The following is a 19,547-nucleotide window of genomic DNA, read 5'->3' on the forward strand; positions in this document are numbered from 1 at the left end:
ACCTAGAAAAATGGTATAGATGAACCAGTTTGCAGGGCAGAAATAGAGACACAGATGTAGAGAACAAACGTATGGACACCAAGGGGGGAAAGTGGTGGGGCAGGGGTGGTGGTGGTGTGATGAATTGGGAGATTGGGATTGACATATATACACGGATATGTATAAAATAGATAACTAATAAGAACCTGATGTATAAAAAATAAATAAAATTCAAAAATTCAAAAAAAAATAAAGAAAATTACTGGTTCCAGAGCTCAAGTTGAGGCTTACCCTCAACCTGCCATGTAGAAGTCAAGTTGCTTCAAGAGTGGTATAATACTTTAAGATTCCGTGCTTCCACTGTAGGGGATGTGGGTTCCATTGCTGGTCGAGGAGCTAAGTTCCCACGTGCTGCGTGATGAGGCCAAAAAAATAAAAAAGAAAGAGTGGTATAATACTATGTGTGTGTGTGTGTGTGTGTGTGTGTGTGTATACATATAAAATTTCCTCCTCTCTGTGCTTGTATGTGTGCAAGTATGTATCTCCTTACCTTACTTAACCTCTCAGAAGGGCCTTGGGTGTCAACCTAATTTATCCTGACGGCTATGAGGAGCCTTCAAAGCAAGGCACTTGCTTTGGTCAATGGGGTGTGAAAGGACATAGCACAGACACCATTTGAACTGAGGCTTTAAAGGCTATTGTGTATGTTTCCACCTATTTTCTTGCTCTTTGCTGTTCTGGCACAGGAATGGCATGTCTCAAATAAGAGCTACTCCTGCAGCTTTGGTCCCAGAATGTGAAAACACACGGAGCAGAAGCACAGCCTTCACCAATATGGCGGCAGACATGATAGCAGAATAAGGAGCACTGGTTGTTGCGAGCCCCTGGGAGTCAGGGAGTCATTTGTTAGTTTGCTAAAGCTAATACATCTGGAGAATCAGCTATTGCCAACACACAGAAGCAGGAAAAATAATAAATCGTTTTCAGCCACTGCATTTTAGGATCCTTGTAAGGCAAAAATAGATAACTGAAGCATCCTGTAAAGAAGTGATGCCAGCTTAATCCCAGGCAGGGTAGAAAGAGAGAAGATAAATTTGAGAAATATTAAAAGGGTGTATTTGAACTCTTTCAATCACTAATGATAGAATTCAAGCAAAAAATGGAATCTATTGGCTAAAGGCATTGAAAATGATTGAGGACTCAAATGATGTCCTTGTTGTTTCTCTCCATCTCTTGACTCTACCTTCCCTTGGTTGGGTTGGTACCCTGGACTCAGAACAGTGGATTCCAGCAACCTTGAGTACAGCATCTCCAGGCTCATGTCTTTCAAGGTTCAAGTTCAGTTTTCTACTGAGCTTCTTTTCTGGTCCTGCCCACAAAAGCCTGAGATCCACTCTGAATAGACTGGCTGAGGTCATAGCCCACCCCTGAGACAACCCCTACGGCGAGGGGGAGATGGCAGTGGCTGCAGAAGAGGATATGTATTGGTTATTGGATCTTTCTTTTTTTTCTTCTTTTGGCCGCATTGCAAGGCTTGTGGGATCTTAGTTTCCTGACCAGGGATTGAACCCGGGCTCTCAGCAGTGAGAGCACAGAGTCCTAACCACTGGACCACCAGGGAATTCCCAGTTATGGGTCTTTCTGTTGAAACTCAACCAGGTTTTTTGAAAGGAAAATTTATTCAGTTATATAACTTTAAAAAAAATAGAAATTTTCATGAACTATTCCAACTTCAGGTGTAGTTTGATTTAGAACCAAAACAATGTGACTAGGATTCACCTCTTGACTTTTAAAAATTACTGCCAGCTGACATACTCTTCCTACTGAGGATTTTGAAAACCAAGGAGAATTGCGTTTGGTGAATAGACTACAATCAAGCGTTTGGGGTTTGGGGCTTCCCTGGTGGCACAGTGGTTAAGAATCTGCCTGCCAGTGCAGGGGGCACAGGTTCGAGCCCTGGTCTGGGAAGATCCCACATGCTGTGGAATAACTAAGCCCAGTGCACCACAACTACCGAGCCTGTGCTCTAGAGCCCGCAAGCCACAACTACTGAGCCCACGTGCCACAACTACTGAAGTCCGTGTGCTCTAGGGCCCGTGCTCCGCAACAAGAGAAGCCACGGCAATGAGAAGCCCACACACTGCAATGAAGAGTAGCCCCTGCTCGCCGCAACTAGAGAAAGCCCATGTGCAGCAACAAAGACCCAACGCAGCCAAAAAAAAAAAAATGTTTTGGGTTCTTCTTTTTAACTGGTTTCTGCAAACATCCATAGCTATAAGATATCAGTTTTTTGTTTGTTTGTTTGTTTTTGCAGTACACGGGCCTCTCACTGTTGTGGCCTCTCCCATTGCGGAGCACAGGCTCTGGACGCGCAGGCTCAGCGGACATGGCTCATGGGCCTAGCCGCTCCGCGGCATGTGGGATCTTCCTGGACGGGGACACGAACCCGTGTCCTCTGCGTCGGCAGGCGGACTCTCAACCACTGCGCCACCAGGGAAGCCCCAAGATATCAGTCTTGATGTATGATCATAGGTTTGTGAGTAGTAAGGAATTGTTCTTTGTTTAAGTTCATTATTGTTCCAGCTGCCCACAGAGGTAAGAGTGTGAAATGAATCCAGATCACCCAAGCTTAGATCCTGGCTCTCACACTGATTAACTGTGTGACCTAGGGCAAGTCATTTTAACTACTCTGTGCCTCAGTGGATCCATCTGTAAAATAGGAAATGGTATTATCTACCTACCTTGTAGGGTTGTTGTTAATAAGTGTGAATCACTTAGAACAGTGCTTAGAACATGTTAAGTAATTAATTATTCTCATTTCTACAGTAAACAAATGGCTACTAATGAAGACAGGTTTTCAGAATTATGGCTATTTCAAATGGCAGGGCGTGGCTTGGTTCAGATTTTGCTTTGGCAGTTAGTGACTGGAACTGTATTTGCTCATACTGTGGGTCAGAAAACATTCTTATGGTATTTTTCTATGTATTTTCAATGTATTCATTTGTCCCAGCCATGTTCCCATCAGTCACTGGGCTATAATCTTCTAAGAGAGATGACTCCCTTTATTGGGCTTCTTTGATATGAAAGAAAACCTGAGCAAAGCTCAACTAAATTCTAAGGAGAAACAAACTAAAGTTTTCTTTAATTAGAATATTTTGCAATCCAGCTTTGAATAGTAAGGACAGAGTATTGTCCTCTATCTTTTTATCATCTCATTGCATAATCTTGCTTCTCATTTTATTTTTCTTTGAGAAGCTTAGAAAAACCAAAATTTCCAAATGAGTGTGACGTTAGCAGTTCATATCATGATGAGTTGTAAGTTACCCATAGCTTCTCCTGGTTATTTTTGTTTGGGTTGTTTTGTGATTCATTGAACAATTGTCCTATGAGTCTGGAATCTGGCTGATTGCATTCCTAACTGTAATGTGTCCCTCTGTGAGAGTGGCAGGGATTAAGCTCTGTGGGCACATTATCCACAGCTCACTCTTTCAGTTTGGGATGCTGTTATACAAGGCTCCAGATTGATCTGAAAGTGGGGAGAGTGGGAGGGGCTGGAGAGATGCTTAGATAAGTTGAAGTACTTTCAAAAGTACTGAAGTGGGGCTTCCCTGGTGGCCCAGTGGTTGAGAGTCCGCCTGCCGATGCAGGGAACACGGGTTCGTGCCCTGGTCTGGGAAGATCCCACATGCCGCGGAGCGGCTGGGCACATGAGACATGGCCGCTGAGCCTGCGCGTCCGGAGCCTGTGCTCCGCAACGGGAGAGGCCACAACAGTGAGAGGCCCATGTATCACACACACACACACACAAAAAGTCCTGGAGTGTGCAACTAGCATGGGTTTTATCTCCAAGCTAAAGGGTGGTGGGGAGGGAGGAGTGTGAATTTTGCCTCACTGCTCTGCAAGCCAGACTTAGATCACCAACAGACATCCTGTTCAAATGCAGACATTTGCTGGACATGTTCCTGAATTAAATTTTAGGGATGGTTTGGGAATCAGAAATCTCCTGGGTCAATTTATGGGTTTAAACAGCTACCCACACCTTAGGTTTCTCCAGGGCAATTCAACTTGTTGTTTTCCTATAGAAGTTTGATGTCATAAATGAAGAAACAAACATATGTGTATCCGGGGACTTCCATGGCAGTCCAGTGGTTAAGACTCCACGCTTCCAGTGTAGGGGACGCCGCAGGTTCCATTCCTGGTCTGGGAACTAAGATCTGGCATGCCGTGTGGCACAGCCAAAAATTTAAAAAAAAAACAGACAAATAAACAAAAGTATCCTATGATGTTTTTAATTTTTTAAATCTTTTTGAGTGTCCAGCAAGATTTATTGAGTACTCATGGTATGAAGAAAATATTGGTGTCGAATATTTGAGTCTCAAAAGCTTGAATTTTTGATACCTAAGCATTAATAATAATAATAGCTTTATTAAGCAATTAAAATGTGCTGGGCATTAACTGACTACTTTACAGGTGTAGGTATTTCTAGCTGTACTTCATAATGTAAATAACTGAAGCTTTGAAAGTTTAAGAACTTCCTGTGGTCACAAATCTAGTAAAAGATGGGAATTAAACACAGGCCTGTCAGTTGCTAAATCTGTGTTCTTTCTAAGGCAGTGCTGTCTCATGGAACTTTCTGTGATAATGTTCTATATCTCTGTGGTCCAATATGGTAGACGCAGTATTGGTGGCTAATGAACACTTGAAATGACACTGTGTGACTGAGGAAATCAGTTTTAAATTTTATTTAATTTTAATTAAATTTAATAGCCGCATGTGGCTAATGGTTGCACAGCTGTAGGACATCACATTGCCTAGTCTATAAACACTCAGGCTACCGTGATTTCATGCATGGTGGATCTGGATATCGAAGAGAGCAAATGTGAACAAGTAGTTGGAGAAAAAGATAACCTTTTATCCGAATCAAAGTCATTTAAATTACAGATTTTAAAGGAAGGTAGACCTCAAAAGGCTCACAAAATTTAGGTAGGGAGAACTTCTTTTGGCAAGCTTCTATTGTATATTTTACTTAGGGATTATTAATATATCGACAATGTTGATTATAAGGGACATAGCAACTTGAAAACAGGAAAAAAGTTGTGCCTAGAACTGTAGTCTTACTGCAAGATTCAGTTCTTTAGGCGTTTTCCAATCTAGGAAATCACGAATAACCCAAATAGTAAGGACAGAGGAGTGTGTTTACAATCAAACTAATTAACCAAGCTTTTTTGATTTCTATTTTCAGGAGTCTCCTGCCTCCAGTTATCCTGTTTTCCGTGAATGGTTTAGAGCTGAATATTTACAAACTGGAGCCTTTACTGCTCAATATTAATAAACAGACTAGGTCTCCTACGAAGGGTGATATGCAAATGAAACATAGGTGCCTACTTAATAGAAGTCTACATGATAGCCCCTTTTTTGTCTGACCTCTGGATTTACGGTTTGTCTGGATAGGTTCCAGCTCTGCTGACTTGATTGTAAAATCTCTTTTCACTAGAGACTAACTTTTCACACTTCTTTAATTCTTTCCTTGGTAACCAGTCTACCTAGACTTTTTTTTTTTTTCTAACAATTGACTATAACTTCTGTGTCCTGTGGAAACCCTTTCATTTATACTCGATGAAGGCAGTGTCTCCATGTGTTGTGGGCCAGAACAAGGCACATGGCTCTCAGAGGCAAGGGTCCTGCAGGAGACGGGTAAGCTGGCCAGACCCTGCAGATGCCCCAGCTCCAGGCTGTGGAACTACTCCTGTCCCCATCTCTCTGTGCATCTACACTCAGAAAAACAAATTACCAATATGGGCCCTGGAATCAAATTGCCTAGACCCTGTTTCCTCGTGACCATGAAAGAGTTACTTGACATTTTTTGATCTGACCATGGGGAAGGAGTCCATTCATTCACTTGTTAATTCATTTATTCATTCAGAAAATGCATGAGATCCAGTTATTCTCGGCTGGGGAACACAAATATGTACAAGCCATTTTAAGGGTTTCCAGGTGAGTGAGAGAGACAAGACTCAACACAAGTTGCAGCAATATGGAACAGTAGGTAAGCTCTTCTGAGGATCAGAGAAAGATATGGGTCCTGGCTGGAAAGAGAAATAACTAGGATGAACATAGCAATTTCAAAGCACTTCTGCATGCATTTGAGAACTTCTTAGGAAAACCGACGATTCAGAATCCTCATTTGTAGATGAGAAGATGATTCAGGGAAGGTAAAGTGACTTGCCTGGCTTGCTCTGGTAGGTAGTCCGCCCTACGGTCTGATTTTTCAGATTCTGAAGTTCTCTCCACTGTACCATGCTGGGAAAGCTTCAGGGAGAAGTGACCTCTTAGGCTGAGTCTTTAAAGAGGGACCAAATTTGACACGCAGAGATAGGCCAGGGCCTTCTAGGTAAGTGAAAAAGCAAAAATGTGAAAGCTTGAAAGATTAAGACATACTTGGGAAAGGGTGAGTAGAACATGTTAGCTGAAGCATAAGCTATGTGTACGGGAGTCAGAAGAGAGAAAAGTATACTGCAGTATGACTGCATCACACGTGGTCTTAACCACTAGACTGAGGAGTTGAGCAATGATTTGACAGTCACAGAGGGAGTGGACTGTACTGAATACTGGGAGAAGAGGTAAAATCAGGAAGATCCGGGAAGTGAGTCAGACTGTTGTGGAGAGGATGGGGGAGGCAGGGGAACCTGTTAGGAGGTATTGGGGGAGGAAGAGCTGGATTCAAGAAGTATTGAATGGTGAACTGACATGGTGACTAGGTGAGGGAGTTGAAAAAGGCAGGGAGTAAAGACGGTTAGCTTTGAGTGGAGTCCCTGAAAGAATGTTTATGCCATGAGCAGAGTTGGTGGATTTGCAGAAGGAGTTGCCTTAGGGGGAGAATCTTGAGCTCCTTCTTGGATCTGTTGTGTTTGTGTTGCCTTCTGTGGATTGTCACCTGACTGTCCACTGGGAAGGTGGGTAGTGAGTCAGAGGAAGAAGAAAAGTTTGACTGACTACCCAGGCAGAGGGGCCTTCCTTCCTGTCTCTGCTCTGCTCCCCACCCCCCTGCTCTTTAATGTAAGTGCCTGATGAATACAATGTTTGGTAGATGGTGGACACTCAAAGTATGTTTGGAAAAGAAATCCATTTGAAAGAAGAGTTGTCAGAAGTTTTGGGACAAAGGCAAAGACTAGAGTGAGGGAAAAGAGGAGACGGTGGCTAACGGTGACAAGCCCCAAATTTGAGTCACTGGAGACAGTCATTTCCAAGAGATGAAGGACTTCGGAAGGCCTGGTGGGGTTTCAAGTGGTAGAAACCTGGTCTAGTTAAGAATGTGGAGGGACTCTGGGGTCAGGGTACTAAATGTGTGGATGTTGAAGTCACCAGGAATAATGGCAAAGAGTAAAACTGACTAAGTTAGACTTGGGCAAGAAGGGACCCTGCTCTGGACCCTGCCCTTTCTTTTTTTTTCCTGTGCTGCACAGCTTGTGGGATCTAGTTCCCCAACCAGGGATTGAACGCAGGCCCTTGGCAATGAAAGCTTGGAGTCCTAACCATTGGACCGCCAAGGAATTCACGACCCTGCCCTTTAGAGGACCTGACTCTGGCTCTCTTCTGCTGCACTCCTCCCCATGGGAAGTCCATGGAGCCAAGGGGTCATGCTCACTGGAACCTGTGCTCCTAGGCCCAGCTCTGGGTACCAGGGCTCTGGGATTCCCTGTTCAAATGGCCAAGCCTGCTTCCAGGGCTTCTTCCCAGGCTTCTTTTCTGGGTCTGTTTTCCTGGGGGCACATGACGCCACAGTTTTGCACACTTTAGGCCTGAGCAATGGCCAAAGGGCATCTCTTGCGGAGGGTAGGGGGATGTGAATAGAGCTTTGGAGGTGAGTGGGTTGGTGCCAGGACAGGGAAGAGAAGGGGAACAAAAAGTGGGCTGGGGGCTGGCTTCAATCCTTCTTTGCACGGTCACATTCTGAAGCAGAAGTCCAAGAAGTCAAGAAATTTAAATTCAAACCCAGACTTCCAGGTTGTAAAGGAAGCGCATTTGTCAATATCAAAGGTTAGAAGATATTTTGAGTTTGTAAGCTTGATTTATAACTTTTAAATTTTAGATATGTGACATGTAGAACTCTATTTGGAATCTTGCCCTCACACATTAGGAATCAGCAGGTTATAAGGATCTTCATGCTGTGAGCCTTGACACCCATAACACATTTGGGGTGATAACTTGTTTTATTGTCTGTCTACTCTGATAGATATGAAGTTGTGTGGAGGCAGGATACCAGGCTGCCTTGTTTACAAATATATCCCAGTGTTAGTACGACTAGCCCATGGTTAAGTGCTCACTAAATATGTCTAAAATTCTAAAATGGTAACTTACATGATTGGTGATAGCAAGTGGGTGAAGAGAAGAGGTACAAAGGGGTAAAATAATCTGAAAAGAGAAGTTCTTGTTAAATTGTAATGGAGATTGAGCAACAGTCTGGAAGTTTCTCTTCAGTCAATCAGGAGGAGTGGCAAACATGCAACTTCTATCGCCTTAAGAACTAGAGTTGAAGTAATCTATTTATTCATTCTAACCTTTAGGTGTTTTTTCTCCCCATCAACTGAGTGTTTGGACCAGGATCACACAATGTGAGGGCCTGGAGTTCTTAAGTGACTGATTCCCTAAAGTCCACTAAAAAATATAAATCGACATTTTTAAATGAAGAAAAAAGAACCCAGCTTTTTGGTTTCCCTTGAAAAATGGGACCTTTGTCAAGACCGGCCCACGGTCCAATATGGCAACAATGGTCTGAAGCCTTTAAATGAGCCTGTGTTTATCAACAAGCCACCACCCATCACTCACAAAAGTGGCCCAGACATAGCCAGGCCAGCAAAGGCCTCTTAATTCATGACCCCTGGACCTCGGGCTCTCTAAGTCCCCTTTGCTTTGAAAGAATATCTTCTTCAATCTCTTCATGGTTATATTTCTCCCAACCTTTGAATGACCTCAGTGTCATTTGAACTGTACTATAAGATCACTTGTATCTGCCAGAGATTCTGAAACTAAATTATTTCACATACATTCAGAGAAGCCCACCTGCTCCAGAAAGCAACTATTAGCGTTATGGATCCAAATTTCCAGTGATCATTCCTACGATGACCCTAAAAGGAGATGCTAGACTGGAGAGTCTGCGGATCAGGGCTTGACTACTTCCTGAAGGCTGAGAAGATTATGTGTGGTGGCAGAACGGAGGTATTGAGGGTACATAAATGCAGGAACTGCCAGAGTGGAGGCTGCAGAACGGGGCTTGGGAGGATGATGAAGAAACAGACCCTAGAGCGCTAATCTGTTCAGGTAGTTATTGATTATTCACGATGTGCCAGGCACTGTATTAACAGAGGGTTTCAGCAATAGACCTACCAATGTCCCTACTTTGAGCTAATTCCGATGCAGTAAGCCAGGTAACACACACACATAAACACATATATCACATACATGCATATGTACATGTCAGGTGGAAATAAATGCTAATTATAAAACCAAAGCAGAGCAAGGGAACAGCGAATGAGGGTGGATGCTATTTCAGGAGACTCCCCCCACCCCACCACCCCCACCCCCACCTCGACCCAAAGAAGCAAGGGAACAAAGCACGAACCATGGATTCGTTTCTAATTTTCTAGGCTACGGGGAGAGAGGTGCGCCTCCCAGGAAGCCCCGCCCCCTCCCTGTCAATGGGGCGCAAAGTACCAACTCCGGGGAAGCCCCTCCCACCCCACCCCGCCCAGAGGCGGCCTTGGGGGCGGAGTCTCGCGCCCAGGCGCTCAAAGCGCAGCGCGCAGAAAGCCGCGCGCTTAGGGTTCCCGACATTCTCCTGGTTCGGGAGAGTTATCCCCGCCGAAGAATGGCATGCTGGGAACTGTAGTTTCCTGCCGCAGCTCCGCGTCTCGGGGGCAGTAAAAGCGGGTAAGTCTGGCTCCATTGCTGGCACATGACTTGCAGCTCCGAGGGGTTGTGGGGAGTCCTTGCTGGGGGGGGCGGGCGTTGGCGGGGGTCATCCCGAGAACCATCGGGCACATCCAGCCGGCTAGCATCCAGGCCGGAGGCCGCCTGCGTCACGTGACTCAAGGCTCTGCAGGCGCCCGCGGTTCCTCAGCGCTGTTCCCGCCCCGCCCCTCCCGTCTGTCCGCCTGAGCCTCCCCCTGCGCTGCTGCCACCTCGCGCTCGGAGGCGTCACGGAACGTGCTCTCCTCTCCCCCTCCCCCTCCCTTCCCTCCGGCCCTCCCCCACCTCCCCCTCCCGCGCCGAGACTCGCCGCCGCAGCCGCCGGAGTAGCCGCCGCCGGAGCAGCGCGCAGCCATGGCCGAGAACCCCGGCTTAGAGAACCACCGCATCAAGAGCTTTAAGAATAAGGGCCGAGATGTAGAGGTGAGTGTGCTTCCGCGGCTGGGGCCCGCCCGGCTCGCCCGCCTGGCCGCGCCGGCCCCGAGGCGGCAGGGAGGGGCGGGGGGCCGGCGCCGGGCTGGTTCTTGCCGGCTCGCGGTGGGTCGGAGTTGGCCGCCGCCTCTCGTCATCGCGGCTAGGGGCTGGGCGGAGCGGGCGGCGGGACGCGGGCCGGGCTGCAGCCGCCCCCCGGAGCTGCCGGCGCAGAGACCTGGAAATACCGGGGTTTTCGGCCCCGTCACGCGGGCGCGGCCTGCTGTCGGCGAGGAAGAGGTGTGGAGCTGAGGCGGGGTCCGCGGGCCGGGGCCTCGCGGGCCGGGGATGCTGCCGCCCGGATCTGTCGACCGCCCCACCGAGGGGGCGGCCGCGGCTCACGCCCGCTCCCCATGCAGCCTTCCGCCCGGCGCAGCCCCCTCAGTGCCTCCCGCGCTGCCGCACATGGAGCCTCGACTCTGCCGGTCCCCGCGCCTACCTTCTGCGAGCCGGGCCCAGGCGGGCGGTGGCGGCCCGCAGAGGGGGGTGGGGACCAGCCGGGTAACTGACTTGTCGGAGGGTGGTGGATGGGGGAGGGTAGGATGCGCCAGGACCGTTTTCTAATATTCCGGTGCGGTTCTCTGGAGCAGTCGTGCTGAGCTTTTCCAGCTCATACTCTCCTTACTGCTGGCATTTGGAGCAAGCTGAAGGTGGACAATAGTTTACCATCTATTGTGTGGAGGCTTTGGAAGAGACGTTGTTCCGACCTCCGCGCACAGGACCTGTTTTCTGAGCCTTTTCTTGTAGTGGGGGTGTGCATAGGGTGATCATTTCTTTGACACGTTTTACTGAAATAAAATTGGATACGTACGTTCATACGGCCTTGTATATATTTCTTGCTCCAAACTGGTAGAATTTCCAAATGATTGCAAAACTGTAAACATTCATCGTGGTCACTCTGTTGCTACTCAGCATGTTGCCATTGTCTCATTAAGGTGACATTAGCAGGTACTATTTGCAAACTCGGCTTATCCAGGCAGCGCTAGAGGTCTCTGCAGCTACCAAAAGCAGTGTAGTTTAATGCACAAACTTCACTGGGACTCTCACCTCTGGATATGTTAGGGGGAAAGTGTTTCAAGTCCACAGCCTCCTTTTCTAATACTAGGTGACATGATTTGCAGTTTTGTCATTCTTGCTAAGGGGCCATTGTGACTAAGAAGTGTGCATTTTATCCTGTCCTAAAGAGAGAAGGTGGTGAGGGAAAATAATGCCAGTCAGCGTTCTGTTTTGTAGAAAAATAGAGAAAACACAGGCCATTTTTTGGAGCTATAAAATTACATACCAATTAGGAAATACTATGGAATTCCCATTTGATTGAGACAAATAAAGTTCATCTATCTCTGTCCTGGTCATGGCTAAATTTCTTTTGTGAGAAATATTGATACTTACAAGCAAAAGTGAAACCTAGGAATAGCAACAAGAAATTTTGTAACTGCCTCTTGTTTTTGGTCCACTTGATGATAGGAGTTAAGTTTGAATTTTGCCCATCAGTATTTGTTCTTGAAGCTAACTCCTATTATAAAACAAAAGTTAATGTAGTTTGAAAAAATACGTGTATTGTTTGTACAGAAAAACTAATTAACAGTCTTTCCTCTCTTGGATACTGGTACAAGTTTTTGTCTTATTTTTTCCCCCTATTGTTTCTGGCAGCTCAGTGATACATAGTAAGGACTTCTGCACATAATAGGCACACAGTAAATATCTGCTGATAATCAGAATGTAACCAGTGACTTCTGGATGCATGCTTGCTAAGCCTTTCAGCCTGAAAATATTGGTGACATTACAATTCCCAGGATTCAGGAGGGTAACTAAGGCATGAAATAGCAGACATTCAAATGGTAGTTCCATGTGTCAGACACTATACTAAGAGCTTCATGATACCTTTTTTAATCCTGTGACAACTTTATGAGCTAGGTGTAGCATTATCCACACTTTACAGGAGGAAAGTACTTTAGATGAGGAAACTCAAGACTGTGTGTACAGCGTGCACAAGGTCATGGAGTGGGTATGAGCATTCATTCATTAATTGTCTATTGGGTATCTAACATTGTTCAGTCTGTACCTCAAGGAGTTTACCTTTACAGTTCTGTAGGAGTGTAGGAGAGTAAACTGATAATTACAATGCAATACATCAGTAAGTGTATTCTGAGAATGTGTGAGAAAATCCTGACTTGGAGCTGAGCAGTCAGGGGAGATGTTCTGGTTGATTCCTAGTGGATGAATGGGAGTGAGCTGATCCTGGATGAAAGAAAGTTGGCCTGGGAGAGGGAGAGAGCAAGGAAGGGGCATTCCAGACATCAGGGAGTGGTAATTGAAGAGTCCTGAGAATGTAGGACTCTTCAGTTACTGCTGTAGTAGGACTGCTGAGAGAGAGGGATGCTAGAAATGTGACTAAAGGATGAACTGGGGTCAAATCTGATCAAGTGACTTTATTGTAGAATTTGGTATAACTGAGACTAGACACCATATCTAGTTTAGTCTTAGCCATTTTAGAAACTATATTACACTAGAAACTTATGTTGCAGCTTAGCTCTGTGACTAAATAGCAGTGATTATCAGGCTATTTCAAAAACAGTGAGATGTACTTTGATGAGATAGCATTCCTACTTTTTCACACATAGGATAGATAAAAGATATAAATTATACAGCCAGCTGATACACAAATAAGATGCTAGGCGCAAGAATAAAATACATATTTTCTAAAAATAAAAGTGTGGGGTTATGCTAGGGAATTGTGAGTAGGGAGAGGGTTCAGGAAGAAAGTAGTTTCATAGTCATTCAGTTGGGAATAGCTTCATAGGAGAAAGGTTGGTGAATTTTATAGAAAGTATGGACTAAACTTGAACAGGGCACCTGAGAAATTAGTGAATAAAGATCCAGGTGAAAAAGAAGAGATTAGATTAAGGAGTGAAGAGATGAGACTTCCAGGTGGCTTGTGGTGGTCTGAGAATATTTTTGTGGCAAAGAGTTGCTTGGAAACTTCTTGATATAGAGATCTGAAGGAATTTATTCTAGAGTAGAGTTAGGAGGTATAGCATGATTACAGGAATGGAAAAAAGGTGACTGGCAGTAATATGTAGAATTAATTCTGGAGGAATGGTACTGTTATCCCATATGTAGGAGGAATTTTCCCAAAAATTGAGATCGGGGATGGTCCTAACATGGAATGAGGATTTGAACCTCCTCCTCTTCCCTTGTTCTCTTCCTCTTCTGTGTGAAGCTCACAGGAGAGAAAAGGGATAACGCTTATCCTGAGGTTTATAGATGGAGGTAGGGGAGGGAGTAATTATCATGGACAGCAGTTCAAGGCTTGGGTAGGGTGAATGGATTTTGTAGCTACAACTAGGAAATACATAGTTCCATTTAGTAAATACTTAAAAATCAAACATGCAGGTAACTGCCATCCAGGTCAAGTTTTTCTTGCTCCTGTACACTTCAAAGATATGACATTTTCATCAGTGACAACTAATAATTATTTGAAAATTCTTAACACTTACTGAATGTTTACAGTCAACCTGTACCAAGTACTTTATATGGATTATTTATCTAGTCTTCACAGTCCTATAAAGTATGTATGTATTATTATCCACATTTACTTCCAAGGAAACTTGAAGCCTGCGGTTCTGAACTTACTAGCCCCAAGTCCTAGGTGGTTTAAGTGGCAGAGGCGAGACTTAAAGTGCAGCAGCATGACACTGAAGCCAGAACTCGTGCTCACTGTGCTTTACTGTCTCTTCACTGAGTGGAGCCTAAGACTTGGCTTGTATGGATGCACATCTGAAGGTTAATTAATGGGGAAAATATTTAATAAATCTTGACTATATCAGGGAAATTCCTATTTTGATATTTTAAAACCTTGCAAATAAAAACTTTTGTCATCCTATTTATCATTTGATTTATTTACCTTCTACTTTTTCACTTTTGCAAAGTTTCCTTATTAGTAAGAAGCCAGTTCATTGGTTTCACTGAAAAATAAGAACCCATATCTTTGGCCTTAACACTTAAACTTTAGGCTTCAATTTCTAATACTAGGGATAAATAAATATCTTCTCATTTGTAAATTCATCTAGCACTACCAAACTTGCTTCTCTCTTTGGAACCTTTGTTGGTAAGAAATACTACCTAACTGTTCAAGCTTCAAACCTTATCCTTGACTTTGACTCCCTTCCTCCCTTCGTTCACTTTTCTGTGTTAGTCATCTGATGAGCCCTCATATTTTTACCTTTGTTACCAACCTTACCACCCTGCCCTAGTTTAGGCCCCTATCACTGTCTCCTATACAGGTGTGATAGTGCACCTGGTTTCCCTGTATCTTCCCTCCCCAGTGAACTTATGGATTGATCTTTCTGAAACCTTTTTGTGTTACTTCCCTGGCAAATCATCCCATTGCATTCAGGATAAAATTAAAGGTCCTTAGCATGCCTCACATAATTTCATAAAAAAGTCTGCCTTGGGCTTCCCTTGTGGCGCAGTGGTTGAGAGTCCGCCTGCTGATGCAGGAGACATGGGTTCGTGCCCCGGTCCAGGAGGATCCCACATGTCTTGGAGCGGGTGGACCCGTGCGTCATGGCCGCTGAGCCTGCATGTCCGGAGCCTGTGCTCCGCAACGGGAGAGGCCACAACAGTGAGAGGCCCACGTACAGCCAAAAAAAAAAGAAAAAGAAAAAAAAAGGTCTGCCTTTTCTACCTCACCTACTGCTTTTCTTATATTTCCTATATATTTTGTATTGCTATCCATGATAAAGTACTTGAGATGGGGCTGTAACCAATACGTTTCCTTCCCATGCCTTTATATATGCTGTTCTCCTGAATGCCTTCTTTTGCTATCTGTTTGGTGGGGCTCACTCTGGCAAACTCTTTCTTCACTCATACTCCTTCATATATCTCTGGAACACCAAGATTGCAGTTCTGCCATACCATGTCATTATAGTTCCAAAAAACCTTCAGAGGCTTACCTGGTGGCGCAGTGGTTGAGAGTCCGCCTGCCGATGCAGGGGACACGGGTTCGTGCCCCGGTCTGGGAAGATCCCACATGCCGCGGAGCGGCTGTGCCCGTGAGCCATGGCCGCTGAGCCTGTGCACCCGGAGCCTGTGCTCTGCAACGGGAGGGGCCACAGCAGTGAGAGGCCCGCGTACCGCAAAAAAAAAAAAAAAAACCTTCAGAAATTCTCCACAGGGCCTTTCCTGACGAATAACATACTACAATCAGTCCCTATTTTTTCCCTTCTCTCTGTTTTTTTCTAAGTGAGTTTTCCTTTACCTCTTTGGGATAGGTTGCTGTGATGTACAACAAATTCTGTGTGTGTATTGCAGCTGTTAAAGTATGTGGTCTGTCAAGAAGCCCACTCATGGTAGGGACGTTGGGTCATTTAGACCAGTATATAAAATTTAATAAATACTCTTTAAAAGAGACTAGATAATGTACTTGGAGTGAAAGGTACAGTATTATTCTAAAATATTAATAATTTCTTTTGTTATTGACTTTATGGCATTGATACCGTTGCCTACAACCCTCCTTTGACAATCTCTTCTGCTATAATGTATTTATGTAACATAAACTAATTCTTGTTTGAATGATAAAGAGGAATGATGTTAGTTCATGCAGAATTCATGTTGGTTGATGTTTGATTTTTACCAGCACATTAACTATTTAGCCCTCCCAACTAGCAGTAGTTGAACACAAGTAGTTGAAGTACAGAAACAGTTGAAAATAGCAAGCCCAGGAGTATGCCTCTTGGCTCCAATTAACCATATGTTCTGTCTTAAAGGTGCTGATTGCTCCAACCGTCTTGATATGTTTCCCTCTTTCTTCCTAATTTTGCAGAACATGAAGTTTTTCAGGAATCTATACGTCATATAGCAGGTACACTTATAATTATCTTTTCTCAAATTCACTATCTGGACATATAATCTTTCCTGGTCCTTCTGCCTCATTGATTACTCTTCTTTGGTTGGCTTTGCTGGTTCTTCTTTCTTCCCATTGATGATAGGCATGCCTTGGGATTCTGTCCACAACTCACTTCTCTATTGGCTTTTTCTTACCCACATTAGCAGTTCCCTTAGTTTTAACGGTCACTTCAGTGTGGGGAACATAAATCTGTTTTAATCATCTGCTGGAAATTAATCACATGAGCATCACATCAGCTTCTCAAGCTCAAAGTGTTTAAAGCCTTTGTTTTTTCTTTTTTCTGTTTATGGCATCATCACTCTCACTGTGACCTGAACTTGAAATTTGAGAGGTTTCTTGGACTCCTTCCTCATCTTCCGCATTCAGTCAGATGCCAGTCATGTAGCTTGAATCTCTGTGCTGTCTCTGGATTTGGGCCCTGCCTCTCTATTCCACTGCCTCCAGCCTACTTTCAGCCTTATTACTTATCATCTGGCAGTTTAAAAGTTGCCTCCAAAGTGGTGTTCTTCCTCCAGTTCATGAGATGTTTTAGTGAGCCTGATACCTGGTTATTTTTCAAGGTTCTGTGTCCGTCCCCCAGCCCCCATCCCCACACCTTTAAGCTCTAGCAACACTGAACTTCTTATATGCTTATACATAATCTGGAATCCGGCCCTCCCCTGCTTGCCAATTCTGTTTCTATTCTCAGGGTTATCCTGCTGACTGGAATATCCTTCCCTCCCTCCTGTTGCCTGGTTAATTCCTACCCCTCTTAAATACTCACCTCTGGATTTAGCTCTTCTGAGAAATCTTTCTGAATCTCCCTGCACCCCCCCAGGTTGTTAGGAAACTTTCTTCCCTCACTGTGGTTAGATAATATATTTTTATTATGTTTTATCTGTTTCTCCTATATGTACCTCCATTACCTAGTTCTTAGTACAGTGGCAGAGCAAAATAAGCACTAAAATATTTCTTAAATAAGTACCTTCATTGTAAGTACCACCAGCACAATAATTTTCCTAAAATATGCTTTTTAACTGAAACTTCTACTCTTTCAGTGCCTTTTTTTTTTTTACTGCTTCCCAAATGAAGTCCAAACTTTTTATTATGATAGGTAAAATATTGGGAGATTAAGACACATTTATAGAGAAATAATTTTTAAAATTTTCTTATATGTCAGTCATGACAATTTACTCCTGAAGACTTACATACTTCTCTAAAAAATAAGAGTGCATTCTTAAATAAATACCACATCACCCTGACACAATTAATCATTTCCTAATAACAGCTAATGTAATCTACATTTAAATTTCCCCAGTTGTCCTTTAACTTTTTTTTTTTTTAACTTTTGGTTGTTAGAACCATGATTACACAAGATCTGATCACATTTGGTTATGTTTCTTAAATCTCCTTTAAGAGACTCCTCCCACCATGGTTTTTTTTTTAACATCTTTATTGGAGAATAATTGCTTTACATTGTTGTGTTAGTTTCTGCTGTATAACAAAGTGAATCAGCTGTATGTATACATATATCCCCATATCCCCTCCCTCTTGCGTCTCCCTCCCACCCTCTCTATCACACCCCTCCAGGTGGTCACAAAGCACCGAGCTGATCTCTGTGTGCTATGCAGCTGCTTCCCACTAGCTATCTATTTTACCTTTGGTAGTATTTATAAGTCCATGCCACTCTCTCACTTCGTCCCAGCTTACACTTGCCCCTCCCTGTGTCCTCAAGTCCATTTTCTACGTCGGTGTCTTTATTCCTGTCCTGCCCCTAGGTTCATGAGAACCTTTTTTTTTTTTTTTTTTTTTTTAGATTCCATATGTATGTGTTAGCATACAGTATTTTTCTCTTTTCTGACTTTCTTCACTCTGTATGACAGACTCTAGGTCCATCCACCTCACTACAAGTAACTCAATTTCGTTTCTTTTTAAGGCTGAGTAATATTCCATTGTATATATGTGCCACATCTTCTTTATCCATTCATCTGTCGATGGGCACCTAGGTTGCTTCCATGTCCTAGCTATTGTAAATAGTGCTGCAGTGAACATTGTGGTACATGACTCTTTTTGAATTATGGTTTTCTCAGGATACATGCCCAGTAGTGGGATTGCTGGGTCATATGGTAGTTGTTTTTAGTTTTTTAAGGAACCTCCCTACTGTTCTCCATAGTGGCTGTATCAGTTTACATTCCCACCAAAAGTGCAACAGGGTTCCCTTTTTTCCACATCCTCTTCAGCATTTATTGTTTGTAGATTTTTTTTTGAATTTTATTTTATTTATTTTTTTATACAGCAGGTTTTTATTAGTTATCTGTTTTATACATATTAGTGCATACATGGCAATCCCAATCTCCCAGTTCATCCCACCACCACCACCACCCCAATCCCTGCCACTTTCCCCCCTTGGTGTCCATACGTTTGTTCTCTACATCTTTGTCTCTATTTCTGCCCTGCAAACTGGTTCATCTGTACCATTTTCTAGGTGGTTTGTAGATTTTTTGATGATCGCCATTCTGACCGGTGTGGGGTGATTGTAGTTTTGATTTGCATTTCTCTGATGATAAGTGATGTTGAGCATCCTTTCATGTGTTTGTTGGCCATCTGTATATCTTCTTTGGAGAAATGTCTATTTAGATTTTCTGCCCATTTTTGTATTGGGTTGTTTGTTTTTTTGATATTGAGCTGCATGAGCTGCTTGTATGTTTTGCAGATTAATCCTTTGTCGGTTGCTTTGTTTGCAAATATTTTCTCCCATTCTGAGGGTTGTCTTTTCATCTTGTTTATGGTTTCCTTTGCTGTACAAAAGCTTTTAAGTTTCATTAGGTTCCATTTGTTTATTTTTGTTTTTATCTCCATTTCTCTAGGACCACCATGTTTTTTATTGTGGTAAAGTATACATAATATAAAATGTACCATTTTAACCTTTTAAGTGTACCATTCTGTGGCATTAAATACATGCACATCACTGTGTAACCATTCCCACTATCTGTCTCCAGAACTTTTTCATCTTCCCCAACTGAAACTCTGTCCCCATTAAACTAACTACATTTCCACTCTCCCCAGCCCCTGGCAACCTCTTTTCTTTCTGTCCTTATGAATTTGACTCTTCTAGGAACATCACGTAAGTAGAATCATACAGTGTTTCTCCTTTTGTGACTGACTTATTTCACTTAGCATAATATCTTCAAGGTTCATCCATGTTGCAGTGTGTGTCAAATTTTCCTTCCTTTTTATGACTGAA

General features: G+C 43.7%; 1 protein-coding gene across 1 annotated transcript in view; it reads left to right on the forward strand.

Annotated features, from left to right (window-relative positions):
• Positions 1–9,756: 9,756 nt before the first annotated feature.
• KPNA3 (karyopherin subunit alpha 3) overlaps positions 9,757–19,547 on the forward strand; it is a 91,847-nt gene continuing 82,056 nt past the window's right edge. The window contains exons 1-2 of the mRNA XM_079903263.1: positions 9,757–9,906; positions 10,264–10,368. Coding sequence (XP_079759389.1) covers positions 10,300–10,368 — 69 coding nt within the window. The 5' untranslated portion in view covers positions 9,757–9,906; positions 10,264–10,299. The remainder of the gene's footprint in view (positions 9,907–10,263; positions 10,369–19,547) is intronic.

Source organism: Stenella coeruleoalba, assembly GCF_951394435.1.
Source record: "Stenella coeruleoalba genome assembly, chromosome: 18".
NCBI classification, from domain to species: Eukaryota; Metazoa; Chordata; class Mammalia; order Artiodactyla; family Delphinidae; genus Stenella; species Stenella coeruleoalba.